General features: G+C 44.0%; 1 protein-coding gene across 1 annotated transcript; it reads right to left on the bottom strand.

Annotated features, from left to right (window-relative positions):
- Positions 1 to 3,990: 3,990 nt before the first annotated feature.
- Positions 3,991 to 16,168, bottom strand: LOC116504087 (tubulin alpha-1C chain). The gene is made up of 4 exons (XM_032210928.1): positions 16,052 to 16,168; positions 7,730 to 7,952; positions 6,025 to 6,173; positions 3,991 to 5,068 (listed from the first exon to the last, which is right to left on the bottom strand). The coding sequence occupies exons 1-4, from the start codon at positions 16,052 to 16,054 to the stop codon at positions 4,094 to 4,096; spliced, it is 1,350 nt and encodes a 449-aa protein (XP_032066819.1). The 5' UTR covers positions 16,055 to 16,168; the 3' UTR covers positions 3,991 to 4,093.
- Positions 16,169 to 21,780: the final 5,612 nt, after the last annotated feature.

Genomic DNA, 21,780 nt, shown 5'->3' on the forward strand with positions numbered 1-21,780 from the left:
TCAGCCGGACCAAGGGGACAATTTGGAGCGGAAGCTGCAGCCAGCAATCTTCAAGGAGCTGGCAGAGTGCTTCGGACACCCGGAGATCGACTTATTCACCACGCCCCTCAACGCTCAGCTCCTGAGGGTCTTCTCCAGGTACCAGACATGGGGGGGCAGAAGGGGCGGACGATCTGCGAAGCCCCTGGACCAGGGGTTGTCGGTATGCTTTCCGCCCTTACCCCTGATCCCCAGGGTCATATGGGAAACCCTTCGGGAGGGGGCGGAAGGGGTTCTGTTGGCGCCCCACTGGCCCCGGAGACTGTGGTTGCAGATCTCCAGTCGCTTTCAGCGGAGAGGCCATGGAGAATCCCCCAGGAGGGGATATCCCTTAACCAGGGGTCGCTGGAGCACCCAGACCGTCAATGGCTCCAGCTGACCGCTTAGCTCTTGGAACGGAGCATCCTGGGGAAAGACCCTTTCCCCCCAGGGTGATGCAGACTATCCAGACTGCCCGCACACCCTCCACAGAGCGTATCTATGGCTCCATGTGGCGGGCCTCTGCCTCATGGTGTAATTCCCTGGGGCACAATCCTAGCCAGGCCTCAGTGCCTCAGATTCTGGACCTCTTCCAGGCAGGCCGGAACAGAGGGTTAGCTTCTAACACAATTAGGAGACAGGTTTCAGCCATCTCGCCAGTTCTCCTGCATGGCAGGAACCAGAGCTTGACTCACCATCCTATGGTCAGGCAATTCCTCAAGGGGGCTTCCAACCCCAAACCGCACACAGCGTTCAGGTACCATTCCTGGGACTTACACAGGGTAGGGAACGCTGCAATAGGCGCTCCATCTGAGCCTTTACGAACAGCTTCCCTTAAGTTCCTGATTCTCACGGTGGCCTTTCTGGTGGCCATCTCCTCCGCCAGGCAGATATACAAACTGCAAGCTCTGTCCACCGGGGAGGATCTCTGCTTCTTCCACCAAGACAGAGTGGGGTTACGTCCTTCATCCCCAAGGTGGGCTCCTGCTTCCATCAAACCCAGGAACTGATTTGCCCAACTTCTGTCCAGACACTTCCCACCCGTTGGGAAAGAAGTGGCTCACTCTGGGCGTAAGGAGGGCTCTGAGGATTTCCTCAGGAGAACCAGGCCAGACAGGAAATCCGAAGCTCTGTTTGTCTCCTTCCAAATAGGGGCCTGGGTAACAGGGAGACTTCCACCACAATAGGTAGGTGGTTGCGAACCTGCGTTGCCACTGCTTACCAATCGCAGGGCTTACAGACACCAATCATATCACAGCTCACTCCACGCGGAGCGCAGCCACGTCCAGGGCCTGGGCCACGCAGACAGCCCCGGCCGGAATCTGCAGGGCAGCCACGTGGGCTTCCCCCTCTCCCTTTGCTAGGAACTATAAACTGGACTCTTTTGCCTCAGCAGAAGCCTCTTTGGGCGCAGGGCATTGCAGGCGGTTCACAGGGCGGGGCCCACGCCTCAACTGGCATGAGCGGGGGACATGGGGCCTCTGGGGTCTCCCTCCCTAGGGACGTGCAGGCTTTGGTACGTCCCATTCTGGATACTCCTCCCCCCTCACTATGGAGAAAGGGCGTTGGTCCTTACCTGATACGCCTCTTCTCATAGTGGGGGGAGGAGTATCCAGTCCCTCCCTGAATATGTTTGTACGACTAAGTTTTATGTTCATTGTTTTATGAGGTTATATAACTATTGATGTTGAAGATGATAAAAGCTAAGAACTGAATTAAGAGTCTGGAGTGAATGGTGCAACGAGTCGGATGGAGCTCTTCGTCAAAATAATGGGTAGTCCTGCTGGCCAGGGGGCGTTGCCCAAAGAGCTTATCTGACTCATCCAATCATGAGAGGACAAAGTCAACCCATTCTGGATATTCCTCCCCCCACTATGAGAAGAGGCATATCAGGTAAGGACCAACACCCTTTTTCTGCTTTATCTGTTTCCTTCATAGCTTTTGGCACTGAATTCAGTTCCTCATCTTTATTCCAACTCTTATTAATGTATCTTTTAACCACGCAAATGTGTATTTTGTTCTTCTAGCATAGCTTCTGTAATTACATGCACAACTTGAAATTATACATGAAGAGCTTATTATGGAGTGCAATTTGCACAAGAGCTTACTATGGAAATATAGGCCCAAATCACCAGGAGTATTGACAGAAACACATGCATCAGCTGCTCCTGAGCAAGGTGAATCTTGCCCTACTCTTATTACTTAATTTTGTATCTGTGAAACTCAAAGCTTCTTCCAATTCCATTTACGCTCCTTTTTCTTTACATCTTCATATATGCATAGATGTGATGGAACCACTACACACAGAGTTCTATGGTCAAGGGTGAGATGCTTTAGCAATTGAAAAGGTAACAAAATGGCCACTGGGAAAACACTAAAATGCTTTATCTTTCAGTACTGTGAAGTTTTTAGAAACTTATATGGATCCCAAGTTTTTAAACATTGATTTTTCTCTTTCCATGGGGGCAAGGCGGGATTTTTGCTCTTCAGAAATTTCTGCCACACTTCCCACCAACTGATTTGCAAAGCAGCTGCTGCTAATTTCTTAGGTGTCTTCCAGTAAAGTCCATAGTGATGGGTGGGTGGGTGTCTTTGAATGCATAAGCAGGGCACCTAATACTCAGGTTTGTATACTGAGCAAACTCTATAGTTAGGCCTTGCAGGAAATACCACCTTAGAAGGTCCAGAGCCAATCTGGTTTCTCCACCGAGAACACTACAGTCCTGCAGACCTCTCCCTAAAAACCCAGGAGCAGCTGAAATATCCAAATTAAGCAAGAACTTTACTCTTAGCTCTGCCAGCTTCAAATTCATTTTGATAACTGAGCTGATTGTTTACATAACACACGTCAGAGTGAAATCCAGCAGGTTCTGACCGGTTCTGGAGAACCGGTAGCAGAAATTTTGAGTAGTCTGGAGAACCAGCAAATGCCACCTCTGGCTGGCCCCAATGGGGTGGGAATGGAGATTTTGCAGTATCCTTCCCCTGCCATTCCCACCAAGTCACACCATACCCACCAAGTCACACTTACAGAACCGGTAGTAAAAAAAAATGAATTTCACCACTGACACACGTGTATGGGTGGGTACAGTCCTGTGGTAGGTTCCGGATCCCATTGCAACCGGTACGTGCAATGGGGCCCAGCAACCACATGAACGCATGCAGCACACGCAGGCATCCTTAACTCCTGTGATGCTCTGCAATGCCTGCGCGATGCTCCAGCTGTTCGGCAGAGCATCACACAGGCGCTGCATGCTCCATGTGCGGAAGCACCGAAAAGCTCAAATACAGGTAAGGACGGCGGGCGGGCAGGCCCTCTGGAGCACCGTACCAGAATGTTACCCAGTGCTCCCGGCAGGCACCGGTACACCCATACCCGGGTGTACCGCCTGCAACACACCACTGGTACCTGCCTTCACTTTATCCTCAAGTCCCTTCTAGTAGTCCAAAAGGTAATTACCCTGATCTACAGAATGTAGCAACACATAAAGGAATTGCACAAAGAATTTCCTTCTTGGGAGAATTCATGGAAGTGAACTATGCTAAAGAAAGGGTGGGGGGACATTTTTTCTTCTGCCTGGAAGTACAAATGACCTCCAGCTTGCCCTTATAAAGGACAGCTTCTCTCATTCCAGATATCTACTCTCCCTCACATACTCAAAGCAGAACCAGAAATTCCCAATTTCTCCTCCTACTTAATTTTAAGGTGAATCACAAAGCTATGTTCAGGATGGCATTTGCAGAGAACAGAATTTTTTTTGCACTGAGGGCTCACGGCTGAAAGTCCCTGGGGCCGCTACATTCACACTCTTCAATTGACTGTACATTTTTAATGTACCCTGCTGTGTCACCATTCAAGCTTTATCAAGCTAACAGACCATACCATTTATTCATTTAACAAACACAATCCCAGCTGACACCAGAACACTGGAAAGGGCAGAGTTTGTTCTCTAAAGAAAGAAACAAAACTGCTTTCAGCTGAAACAGACTTTTAATAAGCTTTAACACAATAGACAGTTATATGAATCCAGAAGAAGGCAGGGGTGATGAATGGAAAAATTAACACAATAAAGAATCAGTATTCTTCTCCCTCATCTTCCCCATCAGCACTATCGGCCCCTACCTCTTCGTAATCCTTCTCCAGAGCAGCCATGTCCTCCCGAGCCTCTGAGAACTCCCCTTCTTCCATCCCTTCCCCAACGTACCAGTGGACAAAGGCACGCTTGGCATACATCAGGTCAAACTTATGGTCCAGGCGGGCCCAGGCCTCAGCAATGGCTGTGGTGTTGCTCAGCATGCAGACTGCACGCTGCACTTTGGCCAAGTCGCCTCCGGGGACCACGGTCGGGGGTTGGTAGTTGATACCAACCTTGAAACCAGTGGGACACCAATCTACAAACTGGATGCTGCGTTTGGTCTTGATAGTGGCAATAGCAGCATTGACATCTTTGGGAACAACGTCACCACGGTACAACAGGCAGCAGGCCATGTATTTACCATGACGAGGGTCACATTTCACCATCTGATTAGCTGGCTCAAAGCATGCATTAGTGATCTCTGCTACAGTCAGCTGCTCATGGTAGGCTTTTTCAGCAGAGATGACTGGAGCATAGGTCGCCAGAGGGAAATGGATTCTAGGGTAGGGCACCAAGTTGGTCTGGAATTCTGTCAGATCTACATTCAGGGCGCCATCAAATCGCAAGGAAGCTGTGATGGAGGATACAATCTGGCTGATAAGGCGGTTAAGGTTGGTGTAGGTGGGGCGCTCAATGTCAAGGTTTCGTCGGCAAATGTCATAGATGGCTTCGTTGTCTACCATGAAGGCACAGTCGGAGTGCTCCAGGGTGGTGTGGGTGGTCAGGATGGAGTTGTAGGGCTCAACAACAGCTGTGGATACTTGGGGAGCTGGGTAGATGGAGAACTCCAGCTTGGACTTCTTGCCATAGTCAACGGACAGGCGCTCCATCAGCAAGGATGTAAAGCCAGAGCCAGTGCCACCACCAAAGCTGTGGAAGACCAGAAAACCCTGGAGACCTGTGCACTGGTCGGCCTGTTGGGAAAAAGCAAAGTGGATTCAGTGTCAATTTTAAGAACCAGATTTTTCTCTCATTGATTTCCAAGCATTTTTTTAAAAAAAAAAACTCCTTAACTCTCAAGAAAATACCAGAAGAAATTCAATCCCATCCAGTTGTTTGAGAATATTCTGTAGCCCATTGTAACTTCCAAAAAGCTACAGACCATAAGATCCAGCCTTCCAGATGACGATGAATGTCAAATTCTACAGCCCCTGCCAATTATCATGAATGAGTGCAACTTAAATCCCAACCACTTCAATAGGACTGAATCCCATTTAGAAGGCTACTCGGGAATTACCCTGCCTTCTCATTTGCTTCCTGGTAATACAAGTCTTTATATTTCTCCTCCACATCATCATTCCTGATCTAAGATGCAATTCTTTTCATTCTTTTGGTGACTCAGATGGTCAACCTCTTTTAAAAAAAAAAATGATTTAAACCATTGTTTACTAAACTTTATTTTCTACAGTAAACCAATGACAACTCACATGATGCAAAACCACAAGCAGTGGTTTAGAAATCAAAAACTAGGTTCAAACATAACTATACCAAAAATAAAACCAAATTTTATGACTTGCCTGTTCAAATCCAGCTAATTTCAAACTAATTTCCCACAAACTTGTTGCAAATACCCTAAGGTTTCTATGTGAGTTCTCTCTTATCTCATTCACTCATCACATTTACTGTTCAAAACTCAATCATGGCTAAAAAGGGAATAAATTGTTTGCCAGCAAGCAGAAGATAAAGTGGGATACATTCAGTGAGTCACACTAGAAGCAGCCGATGATCCTATACTGTAAAACTAGGAGATGCATCAGGGGATCTTATCCCACTTAATATTAGGGGTTTTATTTTTAGAACTATGCATCTCTACAGTTCTTTATTTCACATTTCCAAGCCCAGGGCTCCTTCAGCAGCAGAAATTACCCACCAATTTTCTAATCCTGTCAAGGACCAAGTCAATGATCTCTTTGCCAATGGTGTAATGCCCCCTGGCATAGTTGTTAGCAGCATCTTCTTTGCCAGTGATCAGTTGCTCAGGGTGGAATAGCTGGCGGTATGTTCCAGTGCGCACTTCATCTGTGAAAATAATTAACGAAAAAGGTATTTAGTTTGTTGTGACATCGTGTGATCAAAACCCCTTCAAAAATGTATCTACTGACAAAGCTTTCAGAGAGAATTGAACTTCTGGGGTAAACCAAGAGATGGCACTGAGATGATTGCAGAGGAGAAGAATCCAGAATGAAGAAAGAATTGTGGAAGTGGCCAAATCTTTCTGCACGAGTAAAGAATAAAGGCACCTTAAACATTAATTTCAGTGTATTCCAATTGCTCTCAAATTGCATTGTTCAATTGTACAACTCTTCTTCATTCTGGATTCTTGTCCTTTGTTTAACCTATCATTTATTCACTTAATGATCATCGCAAAAAAAATTGTAAAATGAAATCAGTTACATGATGACTTGCTTTACAACCACCACAACTTATGACCAGAATGGGCAGACTCCATTACAGTCATGTTGAGGACAACCTGTAGTGTATTATAAGTAGACTTATGGGAAAATACAGCATTTAAATCTTTATCACTGTTCACAAGAGTCTCCTTTGGGAGAGGATGGGCAACTATATAAATTTGATAAATAAAATGTTGAACTATATGCCAAAGTTTTAGAATCTGAGTGCTTATTAGGAATTATGGTTTTATTGAACATGGGAGTAGGTAAAAGAATATTGAGAAATTGGAGATCTGATATTATTCCAGATATTAAGAAATGGCTGCAAGAAGTGAGTGATACGTTGTGGAAGCAAAACCAATATTTTCTACTAATTGGATGCAGCAGTAAATGTTATGTCACAAATTTTGTGATATTTAACAATATTTTGTATTTATAAGGAGGACATCCAGATTCAGCCAGAATTTTGTTCTATACAGTATCAACCTTGTGAACTCTCAAGCTTCCTCTTTCCGTTATGTATTCAAGATGGACAGTGATTAATTATTTATATGTTAGGGTGTAGGTATGTATGTATGTATGTATGTATGTATGTATGCATGTATATAGCATATATGAGTTGTATATGTGTACGCTTTTGAGAGCAGGCAAGAAGATTTCATTTTTAATGTGTGTCAGAGTGCCCACAGAAAAAAATATGACAATAAGGGTTATCTTACTTATAATATAGTGGTATGTTTATTAGTAAATCAGCAAGTACTAAAAGTATAAAATACAACATGCCTTTGTTTTTCTTTATAAGCTTGTATGAGTTTGTCTCTTTTCTAATTTGTTTTGGTTTCTATTAATTTTTTTCTTTTTGATATTTATGTATGTTAAGAATATTAAGTTAAATTAAATTAAAAAGTCATGATTGAATAGGTTAAAAATTCATGTTAGCACTAATTAATTCCTTATACCAAAACAAGAATCCATCATATATCCAGTCAAAAAGTTAGTCTCTATTCAGATATGTCATGATGTTCTTCAGGACCGAAGTCTGATTTGGTTTTTTTTTTAAACCTATAAATGCAAGGGACTGGACCTCCAACTTGAACAAGAAATGTTTGATATTCTATGGACCTCTAACCTTTCTTGCCACGGAGTATTTCTAAAATGTTAATATTACTGCAAGTAGCTCACCAATCACTGTTGGCTCCAGGTCTATGAATACAGCCCTGGGGACGTGTTTGCCAGCTCCAGTCTCACTGAAGAAGGTGTTGAAGGAGTCATCTCCTCCCCCAATCGTCTTATCGCTGGGCATCTGCCCATCTGGCTGGATGCCATGTTCTAGGCAGTAGAGCTCCCAGCAGGCATTGCCAATCTGGACCCCGGCTTGGCCAACGTGGACGGAGATGCACTCACGCTGCAGAGAGAAACCATTCCATTATATTTATTCTAGAACAGGTAAACCACAACTAGCAATTGTCTGCAATGATTAAACCACTCACCAGTGAAGTCCCAACTAGCAATAAATAATCATCTGTTTTCATGCAACACGAAGCATGAGCTATTAACAAGACTTAAAGGCATGGCTGTGCTAGAAATTATTAGCTCTGTCTGTCTCTGTCTGGATGTAATTAAAGTGCAGCTACGGCTGAAATTTTGGTGCAAGCCAATACTAACAACTTCTTCTTGTCCCATATCAGAAGTTGGCGAAGTTGGCGGAAGTTGGCAATCCTATTTTTATCAAGAGCCACATGAAAAACTGCTGTTGAGTTTTGTCCAAACCAGTCCCTTAGATTTTGAAGCCATGTTTTTTTTTTAAATTCTGTCTGGACCTCATTTCCATTCATCTTTTCCCTGGAGGATTAAACGAGGTGTGCCATATATTTCTGGGTGTCACATCATATGTCCAGAATATTCTAACTTTCAGTCTTTTATGGTTTTTGATGATTTCCCTTGACTTTCCCAGGCAGCTTATCACCTCCTCATTTCCCATTTCAATCATTTCTCATCCCAATGCTAACAACTACCTAGTCTTAATTCATGGGGATGGTTAAGTGCCAGTCATTGCAACAGTTACAATTTCTACCCGTTTCTCGATATGTATCTTTATCACTTGCTTCTGCGACTTCTGGAAATGAAGGAAAGCTGGATGAAGCACAGAAATCACCCGTTCAGAACATCCTTCTATATTATTTAATAACTGGCCAGCAAGTAAACAACCCAGCAGATTTTTGATCACCAGTTCAGATAGATGCAGTAATGTGGCCTCCCCAGCATGAAAAAGAATTGGTGATGGGGATTATGGGAGTTATGGTCCAGCACACCTGGACAGGGTCAGGATGGGGAAGCCTGATCCATCTTTTAGATGCCAACTTTGTATTTGGTAATGGGCAGAAGCAGGCATTGTGCAGGTTCACAATGTACCTCCTATTTACTTACCGTATTTTTCAGAGTATAAGACGCACCCTTTTCCCTCAAAAAAGAGGCTGAAAATCTGGATGCGTCTTATACACTGAATACAGCATTTGTTGCCTCCCAAAACCCCACCCCCTTCACCAAAATGCCCATGCATTGCCTTTAGGAGGCTTCCAGAGTGCTCCTGGGGGCTGGGGAAGGCAGAAACAAGCAAAAAACAGGCTGTTTTTTGCTCAATTTCCCCCCCCCCCAACCCCCAGGAGCACTCTATGAGCCTCCTAAAGGCTATCCATGCCCTTTTTAATGACAAAAATGGGCCCAATTTAGTGAGGTTTGCAGAGTGCAAAACCTTTTTTAAAAATTTTTTGGTGCGTCTTATACTCCGTTGCATCTTATACTCTGAAAAATATGGTAGCTTGGCATTTTCTTAAAACCGCGAATGCATTAACTATGAGGTTGGACTCCAGTTTATTTTTCAACAAAGAAAAGCACAGAAACCAGTATTCAAACACAGGTCATTGGGTAGGAAAGATTAAAAGTGTCATTAGCTTCATTTTTAACAGGTGCAGCCTCTCTTTATAACATATGTTTTTTTGGGGGGGGATGCAGCTACATCAGCTATATTCAACAACTACCTTGAATATGGGAGCTGCAAGCACTTCAGACTTGATCTCCAAAGGATTCTTTCCTTTGTGCAAGAAGGCAAAATATAAATATAAAATATCTGGACCTTACAGCAGCTGTATCTTTTTCCAGACTCACATGGCTGCTCTTCATAGCTGCTGCACAATCCCACAAAATGACCAGCGGCTTTAAGTATTGCAATCAAATGTTCCAGCTGTTATCCTGTACACTCCAAACACTTTTTTGTATCTGAATGTGAAGCCCTGCCTAGCAAGCGTTATCCTGAGATGCAATTATGTGCACTATATAGAACAGAGGTCTTCAAACTTGGCAACTTTAAGACTTGTGGACTTCAATTCCCAGAATTGAAGTAGACAAGCTATGCTGGCTGGAGAATTCTGGGAGTTGAAGTCCATAAGTCTTAAAGTTGCCAAGTTTGGGGACCCCTGATATAGAAGCTCCCATGAGTAGAGTTGACCCCCCCCCAAAACTTCAAATGTCAGTCTTTAAAACTGGCACACCAGAGTACTGATATTTAAAACCGTTTTCAAAATATTTAGAAATGCACCTTAATTTTAGTCCAAATATGGCTTTAAATACTTTTGAGTATAAGCAAACCGGGGTTAAAACCGGCAGCAGAGAATGCTGGAATTACATCTCTGCCTTCCTGGTCTTCTGAAGAAATAAAACACGGCTGCTTCAAGCTTTCTGTAATTCGAGAAGGTTCCTGATTGCACAAATAAAGTTACTTTGTCCACATAGCCATCTAGTATCATTGTAACAATAGTTAAAGCCAACTTTGATCCTAAACTTAGAAGGTCTCTTCACTCCCTACCCCCAAACCTCCCAAACCAGCTTAAACCTGCTGGCTCTGTCATCATCTAGCTCACAACACACAAGGCATTAGATTAAACAGCAAGGCTTTAAAAAGTGTTGTTTGAAGGGCTAAGGGTGAGGCATCACTGTGCTATTTCAAAGGAGCAGGCAATGGACAGCACAATTTTATGCCTGTCACAAGGATTGGAGGGAGGGCTTGATGGTCACTTTGGAGCTCAATCCATCTCCAAGAACTCACTTGGAAGTCAAGAGCTGAAAAAAAGTCAGCCTTGGAAAAGGAGGATTCAATCCTACACAAAGAAGACCATATTAGGAGTCCACAATTAGACCATAATTTATTGCAATTGGAAAAAAAGAGGAATTTCCTCAAAATGTTCAGTGCTCTTTATTGAATAGGATAAGGCCAATAGAGATCCCCTATTTGGTTTGTAGCTTATTTAAAAGATTCCTGGCACTTTTTTGTAATAGCCTCCTTAAATGGCCTTTTCAGGCTTCCAATGGATTCCTCAATAATTTTTACTTTGGTTGTGGAAAGATTTTTATTTATTTTTAATAACAACCATAGGAGATTCTTTATTCCAAAGTAACTTTACTTTCTCTTACTGTCTCAGCAATCCCTTAACTGTTAACACAAATCCATGATTCACTGAGACTGGAAACTATGGGGAATACATTGTAACAATAGGTTGCTAAGTTGCACCTTTACTAAGTTATCAACTGACAATGTACCGAATCCAAGTACCAAAACCAAGTACCCAGACAAGAATAATTAACCAAAGAACCTATCCAGTCACATACTTCCCCACAACCACAAATAGGCTGCCCACCATCTACACAACAAAAAGGTAAGCCAACAGACACTAGGAAGGACAACTAAGATTGACCTTTTGACAGTCATGCACAAACGCATACACCCCAAGACCACACCAAGGACCAGTCCCCTTATAAAACAAAGTCTCTGTAGTCTACCCCCAAGAGCAAATTTGATTCAGGAGTCAATGGATCACCTCCTTTCCATCAACTGTGTGCTCTGCATCTTATTTGCTTGCAATGTCCCAGCTAGGAAAAGGGTCTCAGCATTTTTTTTTACACATGGGTTAATTGAGGATGAATGCTATGGATCTTATTGAACTAAACATGGAGAGAAATGGGAAAAAACTAATTGAGATAAGACTAAAACAACAACAACAATGCTCCAATACAGTAGCAATAGCATCTGAATGTGTTTTTTGTGTGCAAAAGGAGTCAACCTTTCTTAATGTGAGGTCTACCAGATACAATGGATGATAGTCAATCTCCTACAAGATGCTTCACCAAAAACCAAGGAACACTCCTTGCAATTTAATATATTGTACAACATTGTGGTTTGTAAACCTCAGTGCATGGTTTAAGATATTGTGTGATCTGTCTAACCATGATTTATTCAACAACCCCAGGTTAATCAAATCAGACCTGTAATGAGTAATTATACTTTATAACCTCCAGACATGACTAATGACTGTGCTGCTGACAGAGAAGAGTAGGAACTGACCTGGAGTTGTACAAAAGTCTGTCCAGATTGAAGGAAGACAACCTCATACATAAATCCTCAGCAACTTTCAGATATCATAGTTAGCCATCATGCATTGTGGAATAATCCATAAATAACAAGATTTGCCCAGTCTGCTAATTCACACACAAACCATATTTAGGTTGAGGAATAATGCACAGTCAGACCAGTATATGATCAATCAATCCTCTGCAAGGTAGACATGCCTGTATTGCTCATTTCTTATCAGCAATAGAAGCTGTGGGTGGGATTCAAACCTGCTTGAGTCACTGTGACTATTGCAACACATTGTATTTAGCAAAGAAGGGGCCAGGAGCATCATCATGTCCTGGCCCTCTTTTATCAACTACTAGCAGAAGCTTTAGGTTTCATATACTCTTAGCACTAGCATCCATAGCCTTTCACATACCCAGAAATGACTTTAAACAAGCAGCTCTGGAGTGGGACATTATGGAGTGTGGAGGAGTTTTTATGGAGGCAGACTTCTACATGCAAATTTAGGGCAACCCTTGCAGAGACTATACAATGAAGCCAATGAAAAGAAAATATGTAGCATTGAAGACAAAGCTTCCTTTAGAAGAAACGGGACTCTTAGATTTTTCGTCTCAATTTTCTGTGCCTCTGACCAAATCAGAGGAAAATGAGGAAATGCTGTACTGTGACTCAGGTTATAATGAGAGGTTTGTTCAATAAAACCCCAAAGAGGGTACAGTGTCACATGGCTCTTACTATGAAAGCTACTTCAGTACCCTTCTGCATAATGGGAAACAAACAATGGAGTCCTTGGTGCTCTCTGAACCCGTGACCCGTCAAAACCGCGGTCCACAAAAGCGCGCTCGACGAAAGCGTGTACGTGATGTCATCACAGCGCGATGAAAAAAATAAAAAATTGAAATAAAAATAAAATTAAAGCAAGCCGATTCACATAAAGGTAAGGGTTAGGGTTAGGGTTAGGGTTAGGTTAAGGGTTAGGTTTAGAGCGTTAGGGTTACGTTTAGCGTTAGATTAAGGGTTAGCGTTAGGTTTAGCGTTAGGTTAAGGGTTAGGTTTAGGGTTAGGTTTGGGGGGGTTAGGGTAAGGTTTTCGCTTTAATTTTACATTTATCGATCACAGCGCGATGTTTTCGTCACACTGTGATGACGTCACGTACGCGCTTTCATCGAGCGCGCTTTTGTCTACCGCGGTTTTGTGGTGGAACCTTCTGAACCTGGTTGGTTGGTTGCTTGAAGATGTTTCCATGTACTATTGCCCTGGTATTACCTAGATGGATCATGAAACACCTGCATGCAAGCAACCAAGCTCAGAGAGCACCAAGGACTCCACAGTTTAACCTTGAGCTACATATATTCTCTTCTATTGGGAGCAAACTATTTTAGGAATCCTAGCAGGAATGGGCTTGTTTTAACTAGTCCGTGCATCAAAGGGAATATTCAGGAGTATCCTCAGGCCTGACCCACCTAAACATATTAGTCATTTCAGGAAAGCAATGCAAGTATCTTATCATTCAGCACTAAGAAAGGGTAGGGGAGAACAGCCTGAAAATCAAAATAGCTCGGCCTTCTCCAACTTAACCATTTCCAGCTGACCTATACTACAGCTCCCAGTATTCCCAACCAACATGGGTACAGGTGATTTTGGGTGCAGATGATTGGAAGTTGTGAGCCAAAGATATTTATTTATTAAATTTCTATGCTGCCCATCTCCCCTTACAAGGTGACTCTGGATAGCTTCATCCAGATCTTTAAGATCTTGATGAAATCATATTATTCTGAGCTCAGAATATTAATGTAAGTGTCAAATGTTAGTCCCAAATCCCTAAAAGCTGGATTGACACTACTTTATACCCAAAATGTAGAGTTTCAAAGCTGCTTCAGATTTTTTTAAAAAACATGCACAAACACTGCAACTTATTTCCTTCCTGTTGTAGGTAAATACTAACTATTCATTTATGAGAGCACCATGAAACATCTGGAATTCTTATTATAAAAATTGTGTATCTTTCTAGAAGGCTTGGCATGAGATCAGTAGAGACAATACAGTAAAAACCACAAAGTAAAAGAATTTCAAAATTCCTATGTATCTTGAAACATGAAACTGAAGCAAAAACATCTAGAATATAATTTCATTTGATGTAGTCTACACTATTTTCAAATAGATGGCAGATACTTCAATTATGGTGAGCCTTAAGAAAAGAAGTCAATCATCAGCTTATACTAAACCAAACAACAATTTATCTTAACCTTAACTTAAACACCATTTTCCTGCCTAAACTTAACATTAAAAAAATATATCCGTCAGATCAAGTATTTGAACAATGTCAATTTAAAGTATGTTCCAGATGCATCTTCCACAAAATCTTGTCACCACTGCAAAGTATCCAATGGTGCTCTGCAGTCCTGATTTTATTTGACCTGGACATCATATATGCACCAGATCCATTCAAAAATTCTGTTCATCCTATTTGTAACTGGCTTTGTGCAATACTCTCAAAGCCTTTTACAGCAAGTAGCAAAGCCACATGTCTTCAAGGTCAAACGTGGCCACTTTCATTTCATTCATAATACTTCATTATGGTGTTTAAGGAAGGCTTTTTAAATGTGGCTTAAAGTGCTAATGCTGGTCATTTTGCAATATTGTTACTTCCTGTTCTTATTGTTTTCGTGCCTGCTAGAGAGAAGTACTACCTAGAAAAGGGTTTTTTTTAAAAAATAGTAGACACTCAAAAATATTGGAAAAGCAGCGTGGGTTGTTTAACAGGATTTGAAACTTCATATGCTAATGTCTGCCTTTTCCAAGAAAAATGACTCAACAGGTATCTATGAAAAATGAAGGCAAAGATGATGAGTCACAAGACTGAAGCATCGTCACATCCTGCTCCTAAAAGCAAGATAAAGATTCCCTATTAGGCCACCTCCTACTGGTAGCTTTTTTTAAAGAGACAGTCACCTTTCTCTGTGCTGTACAAAGCCTGGAAGATTTGGGCAAGAGTTGCCCATCCATTTCATGGAAAGAATAAAGTGAGGATACAGGAGCTTCATGGAACCCGGTGGCTCAGACGCTGAGCTTGTCGATCAGAAAGGTCGGCGGTTCGAATCCCTAGAGCTGCATAACGGAGTGAGCTCCCGTTACTTGTCCCAGCTTCTGCCAACCTAGCAGTTTGAACGCATGTAAAAATGCAAGTAGAAAAAATAGGAACCAACTTTGGAGGGAAGGTAAAAGCGTTCCGTGCGCCTTCGGCGTTTAGTCATGCCGGCCACATGACCACGGAGATGTCTTCCATCAGCGCTAGCTCTTCGGCTTTGAAACGGAGATGAGCTCCGCCCCTAGAGTCGGGAACGATTAGCACATATGTGCAAGGGGAACCTTTAGCTCTTAAGATCTTTGCTCAAGATCTTAAGAGCTTTTGACATGAGTAATTACCGATATTGCCGCATTCAAGACTTGATACCGATAAAAGAGAATATTTGTAGCTAGGGGTGGGAATGACCGGTCGTTGATGCTCTCTGAGCTCGGCTGCTTTTCTTACAGACGCTTCATTACCCAAACTAGGTTAATTTAGTTCGGGTAACGAAACGTCCTGCAACAAAAACAACCAAGCTGAGAAAGCACCAGTGGACCCCTCATTCAAAACTGTCCAATACAGCTCAGTCTGTTCTTATCAGCTCCAAACCTCCAACTGCTTATCTCTAAATATTATGGATGATTTGTCTTGCAGCAACAAACAAGCCAATGATAGAGCTCCACTCTTTCAACCACGAAAAATATGTAAAGCCGAGACGCAAGAGAGGGGAAATACTTTTGGAGGGTGTCATGACCCAACGAAGCGGGATTGAACCGGCGCGGGGACTATTTCCCGCCTCCTGATGGGCGTAATACCCTGCAGGAAACGTCCCAACATCTATCTCTCTATCCATCCATGCGGGCGGTCATGTGTGCTGCCACTATCAGTCGGAGCTAGGAGCCGCTTCTTTCTACCGACCAGAACTGGGATCTCTGAATGCTTTAAAAACTGCAGTTGAAGCTAAGTGTCCCCCGGGGTGGGGTGGGTGAAAGGCGTAGTAACCCTTTCGGAGAATCCTTTGTTCACTTACCATGTTTCGTGGAAACCGAGATCCCGGGAGAAAGCACCTCCAACGAAAACGGGTCGAGAGTCTTCCTCACTAATCGACCCGTTTAGGAAGCCGTCAGTGAGCCAAAACTTCTTTGGGGCTGAAACAACCGCGGGCGAGGCCTTTTATATCGTTTGGGCGTGTCCTAAGGCAAGGGGGCGTGGTTAATGGGGAAGGTAATGAGGAAGGCAGGTTCTACTTTTTCTTCAGCTGCCGCCTAATTGGCAGGTTCGAATGTCCCGAAATCTGAACGGAATGACATGCGCAGGATAGAACGAGGGGGGGGGGCATGTCTGCACCTCCTGGCGGCCGCCAAAGCGGGTGGGTCACGCGCTCTCCACCCCACCCCACCCCCGGGGGTCCAGAAGAGACTTCGCCGTCGATTTCGGATCATGCTATAAAATACTTAACAAAAGAAATTAAGTCTAGCTAAAGTGTTGTTTCCAGGAAAACCGAGACGCCTCACTGTATGAAACGCAGCGAGGCATTTCTCGTTGGTAGAATTTAGCTACCGAGGCAAATGTTTCAGAGTAGCCTCTTCTCTCCGGTTTTTAGTGTGTGTGTGGGGGGGGAGGAGGGATGTGCGAAGCCGGGGAAGCAACCGGGCAGATTTATGGATTTTAGGCGAGAGAAAGGGACGGCGACTTGTTGAAGAAAAGACTTCCATCGGGAGCCAGGGACGGGAAGAGCCGCCCTGTTCGCAAAGTGCCGTCGCTGCACATTCCGAAAAGATGGCGGGGCTGGTCCGCTGCGGCAGAAACAAAGCCCCGGCGGCATATCTTTGGCGGAAGAAGGTCAAACGAGCAGGGCTTCTGTGTCACACGAAGCTTCTCTTCAGGGAGCCCTCATGAAATATTTAATATTTGTGATGACAGACAGCTGCCTTTTTTAAAAGAATGTTATACTCACCCTTTTTTCAATTATCTCAAAAAAAACAAAAACAACCCTCCCTGTCAGCAGGCTGACCCAGTAGCTTTTTCAGGGTACTTTTCCATGGCTGGGTTCACACCACATGCTAAGGAGTCACATAAGTGTGCCAGGACAAAATGATCTGGCTGTGGTTTAATGGCCTGTAACATATTCCTTAAGGTAATTTTGGTTTGACTTAGCTGAAGCTAGGTTGGGGGGGGGGGCTGTTAATGGGATGGTAGAAAGCAGGGTCTGTGTTGTGTAGCAGCACCCAGTCCATTCCTTTATACCAGGGTCTCCCAACTTGGCAACTTTAAGACTTGTGGACTTCAACTCCTAGAATTCCCCAGCCAGCATGGCTGATTGGGGAATTCTGGGAGTTGAAGTCCACATGTCTTAAAGATGCCACGTTGGGAGACCCTGGTATAAAGGAATGGACTGGGTGCTGCTACACAACACAGAAAGCTAGTCTCAACTGAGTTAAATTAAATTGCTGGTTCAGATGTTGTGCAGATAGCGTCTGGGTTACAGCTTCCTTCTGCAGAGGCACCCAAACCATTACTGCAGTTAGTAAAAGTTGCTCTCACGTGGAAGTGGGCTGGAAATCCAAACATTGTAGGGATGCTACAGGTTGCAACCTCCACCACTACTGTTTTCATGAATTTGGTGGAATTCATAACTTCAGACGCAGTTCATTATCCAGATGGGAATTGCCTGCTTATTGCCCAGAGATAATATACAGAATTAGCAAAACTGCCTATGCTCAGAGCCAATCGGGAGACTGTTTCCTATCTGAGCATGTATACCATACTCACAGGTGATGTCATCTGTCCATGTGGCTGCAGTTCCGCTATTCAGCTGTGTGGCATCATCCCATCTGACTTTACCTGAGGGGAGTGGCTTATGTGATCTCATCCTCATACTTCCTCATTCCAGGGTATGAATATGCCCCCTTTTTAGACCATATCCCCAAGGCAGTCTAAAGCCATCTTTAATTCCTTCAGTTTTTAAAATAAATATTTTCTCCTCCACATTTGGTTTTGCATCTACAATACTTTTTCACTGACGTAGTTGACACAATCGGGCTGGGATTTGCTCAGCTCTTCCTATATAGAATAAAGAATAACAGAGTTGGAAGTGACTTCGGAGGTCTTCTGGTCCAACCCCCTGGTCAAGCAGGAGACCCTAGGCCAGTGATGGCAAACCTATGACACCCGTGTCAGTGCTGACACGCGTAGCCATTTGGGGTGACATGCACAGAATTTCATGCGATTCATCCTCGGCTCCTGCACGGCCGCCGAGGATGAAAGAATCTGTGCTGGAGGAACGGGGGGGGGGGGGCAGGACGTGTGATCTCCCCCGCCCACACTCACTTACTGTATCGCCGCCGCCCCTTTCTGAGCGCAGGGGCTGCTGGTAAGGCGTGCGTGCCGTGTGCACACACGTCATCAGCGCGGCGAGGGAGGACCCGCAGGAGAGGAGCGCGGGAACAGTGATTAGAACAGTGCGCGCCTCTCTCCAGTCAGGCCGGCACAGAGAGTCTACTCCTGTACTGGGACTGTCGGTTACGACCGCACCACAGCAGGGAACAGCGGAGTGCCAACGGGAACTGTGAGCGCCATTAGCAGCCCTCGCGTCACTAGGAATATTCATAGCAGGGGCGGGCTGGAGCAGCATGTTGATGAGGACGTGGAGCTGGAAGCAGCCGACTCCACAGCCCTGGTTCACGGCACCCCAAACAAGTTCAATAATATCAAGGGCAACATACGAAATCGACTGATGAACAAAGAAGTTACTAAGCAGGTATGTTAAATAATTTGTTTTTGGTTTATTAAATACAATTATATATTGCAATTATACATTTTTGTAGTTTAAACTATAAATTGCGCAAAATTATGTTTTTGTCGAAGTGACACACAACGCGAGTTATGCTCGATTTTTTGCCGATTTTTGACACACCACGCCAAAAAGGTTGCCCATCACTGCCCTAGGCCATGTGTGTCAAACTCATGGTGTCACATTGCCATTACATGACTTTTCACAGCGATTTCCCCTTTGTGGAGCTGGGATGGGCGTGATCTGAATATGATGCATCCAGTTTCACACCCCTGCCCGATAGCATTTCAGATAAATTGCTGTCCAATCTCTTCTTCACATCTGGATCCTGTAGGAATAGTTCCCAGCATTGCCCTCCAGGATCATTTAATTCTGGGCTTCAGGAAAGACCAAACATCTTGTTCTTGCAGAAATTTTTGGAGTGCTTGTCAGATGTCCCATAGATTTCTTATTCACACATAGGCATTACTTTTTTGTATATGGAATAACAGTGTTGGAAGGGATCTTGGAGATCCAACCACTGCTCAAGCAGGAGACCCTATACCAGTGATGGCAAACCTTTTAGACAACAAATGCCCAAACAGGTGTGCGTGCATGTGCTCTTCAGCTATACCTGAATACCAGCTGGCCACCGAGAAGCAGGGCATCCCAACATGGGCAGTGTGGCAAAAGATAAGATCTTTTTCTTTTGTGAGCTTCTGTTTCGTTGTTTGCAGGGGAACAAGCTCACAAAAGAAAATGCCACGGAGATCTGACCTGGAGGGACAGTACACATACCAGCACGCAGAGGACTCTGCGTGCCACCTCTGGCATGCGTGCCATATGTTTGCCATCACAGCCCTATACCGTTTCAGACAAATGGTTGTCCAATTTCATTTTAAAAACTTCCAGTAATGGAGCACCCACAACTTCTGGAGGCAAACTGTTCCACTGCTCTCCCCACCTCCTTCCCTACTTGTCAGGAAATTTCTCCTTGGTTCTAGCTGGCTTCTCTCCTTGATTAGTTCCATCCATTGTTTTTTGTCTTGCCTTCAAGAGAGCTGACACTCTCTTCTTTGTGGCAGCCCCTTAAATATTAGAAGAGTGCTATTGTCACCATTAGTCCTTTTCATTAGACTAGACATAAAGATAGTCCTTGAGTTACAACCACAACTGAGCCCAAAATTTATGTTGCATTTGTTCAGTGAGTTTGCCCCATTTTGTGACTTTTTTTTACCACAGTATTAAGTGAATAATTGCATGTGTTAAGTTAGTAACGTAGTTGTTAAGTGAATCTGGCTCCTCCATTGACTTTGCTTGTCAAAAGGTCGCAAAAGATACTCACATGACCCCAGGGAACTGCAAGTGTCATACGTAGGCGCCAAACATTTGACTTTTGATCACATGACCATGAGGATGCTGTAATGGTAGTGTACAAAATGGTCATAAATCACTTTTTTCAGTGCTGTTGTAACTTTGAACAGTCATGAAATGAACTGTTGTAAGTCAAGCACTACTTGTACTCAATTCCTGCAACTGTTCTTCATATGTTTCATCTCGCTAAAACTCTTATATACAGTATACCCTATATCCATGATGGCGAGCCTATGGCACGTGTGCCACAGGTGGCGCACAGAGCCAAATCTGCCAGTATCTGAGCTGTTAGCTTAAGTGCGCATGTGTATGCCAGCCATTTTCAGCCTTCCAGTGGGCCAGGGGAGGCATTTTTCACCCTCCCCAGGCTTTAGGTCCAACAGGCCTACCGGAAGTCTCTTCCGGCCCCCCCAGAGACCCTCCGGAAGCCACAAATGGATCATTTCCAAACTTCCAGTTGGCCCATTGGGCCCATTTTTCACCCTCCCCAGGCTTCGGGGGCTTTCCCAGAGCCTGAGGAGGGCAAAAACGGCCTCCACCGCCCCCTGGAGGAAATGCTAAGCTCAGCTTGTAGGCGAGCAGTGTGGCGGGTGTGAGGGATGAGTGTGTGTGTGTATGTGCACCATGTGCATGTGGGAGTGCACTTTGTATTGAATGCCAGCACGCACATGTGCTATCGTGTGCACATGCTTGCATTTTTGGCACCCAATAACAAAAAGGTTAGCCATCACTGCCCTATATACAGGCTCCTGATATACACAGATATTGCACTCCTTTGGAAAAGAGGCATTCCTAGTGCCCGAGTGAAAATGGCCAAGACCAAATAAATCTCCTCTGGTACTTTGTTTTATTGTTGCCAGGTTTCATGAGAGCATCTTAAAAACCTGGCAGAGAGGCTGTCTCTCTTCCCCCTTCTTTCATCAAAGAGATTGAAAGGCAATCTTGAATTTGTTTCTGGCTCCCTTTTCTCTTTCAGGGCCGATCTGGTGTTTACTTAACAGTTCTTTCTCCAAGGCCATCTCTCCACTCCTTTACATTTACCACATTTGTGTTGAAAAGAACAAAATATTTGGGGTCAAGGAAAGGTAATTGTTAGGAGAAGAAACTGTACTGTATGGTGGAATCATAAATTGCTCTGATGGTGCCAGTCTTTAGGAAAGGTGGTATTTGAATATACGAGAGCAGCTAATGAGGTGCCACAAAGGAGGCAAATCTCTGATGGATTCCCTTCAAGCTGTTCCAATGATGATTGAGATATTGGAGGCAGTTGGTCTAGTGGTTAAAGCACCACCAGGCTTAGAAGCCAGGAGAATGTGAATTCTTAGGCATGAAAGCTGGCTGGGTGACTCCCTCTCAGCCCAACCCAACCCATCTCACAGGCTTCTTGTGGGGAAAACAGAAGGAGTACGGTGTGTTTTCTCTGCTGAGTTATTTTTAAAAGCAATAAAGGTTAAATATAAATAAAATAATAATAAAAAATATCTCATTTCACCAACCCAATGACTAAAAATCTCCTTTCAGACTGAACCTCAGCCAGGGTTTTTGGGATCTTTAACTGTTGCTTGATTTTCCAATCCCCTCCAGCCACTCTTCCTGTCCTCCACCCCTCCCAA

The sequence above is a fragment of the Thamnophis elegans genome, chromosome 2 (genome assembly GCF_009769535.1).
Source record: "Thamnophis elegans isolate rThaEle1 chromosome 2, rThaEle1.pri, whole genome shotgun sequence".
Classification (NCBI taxonomy): Eukaryota; Metazoa; Chordata; class Lepidosauria; order Squamata; family Colubridae; genus Thamnophis; species Thamnophis elegans.

Excerpts from the sequence above, each read along its gene's own strand:
- LOC116504087 (XM_032210928.1), bottom strand. Across the intron at positions 6,174-7,729 it reads CCTGGAGCCAACAGTGATTG|ATGAAGTGCGCACTGGAACA; the intron begins GTGAGCTACTTG and ends TTATTTTCACAG. Across the intron at positions 5,069-6,024 it reads TTGACAGGATTAGAAAATTG|GCCGACCAGTGCACAGGTCT; the intron begins GTGGGTAATTTC and ends TTTTCCCAACAG.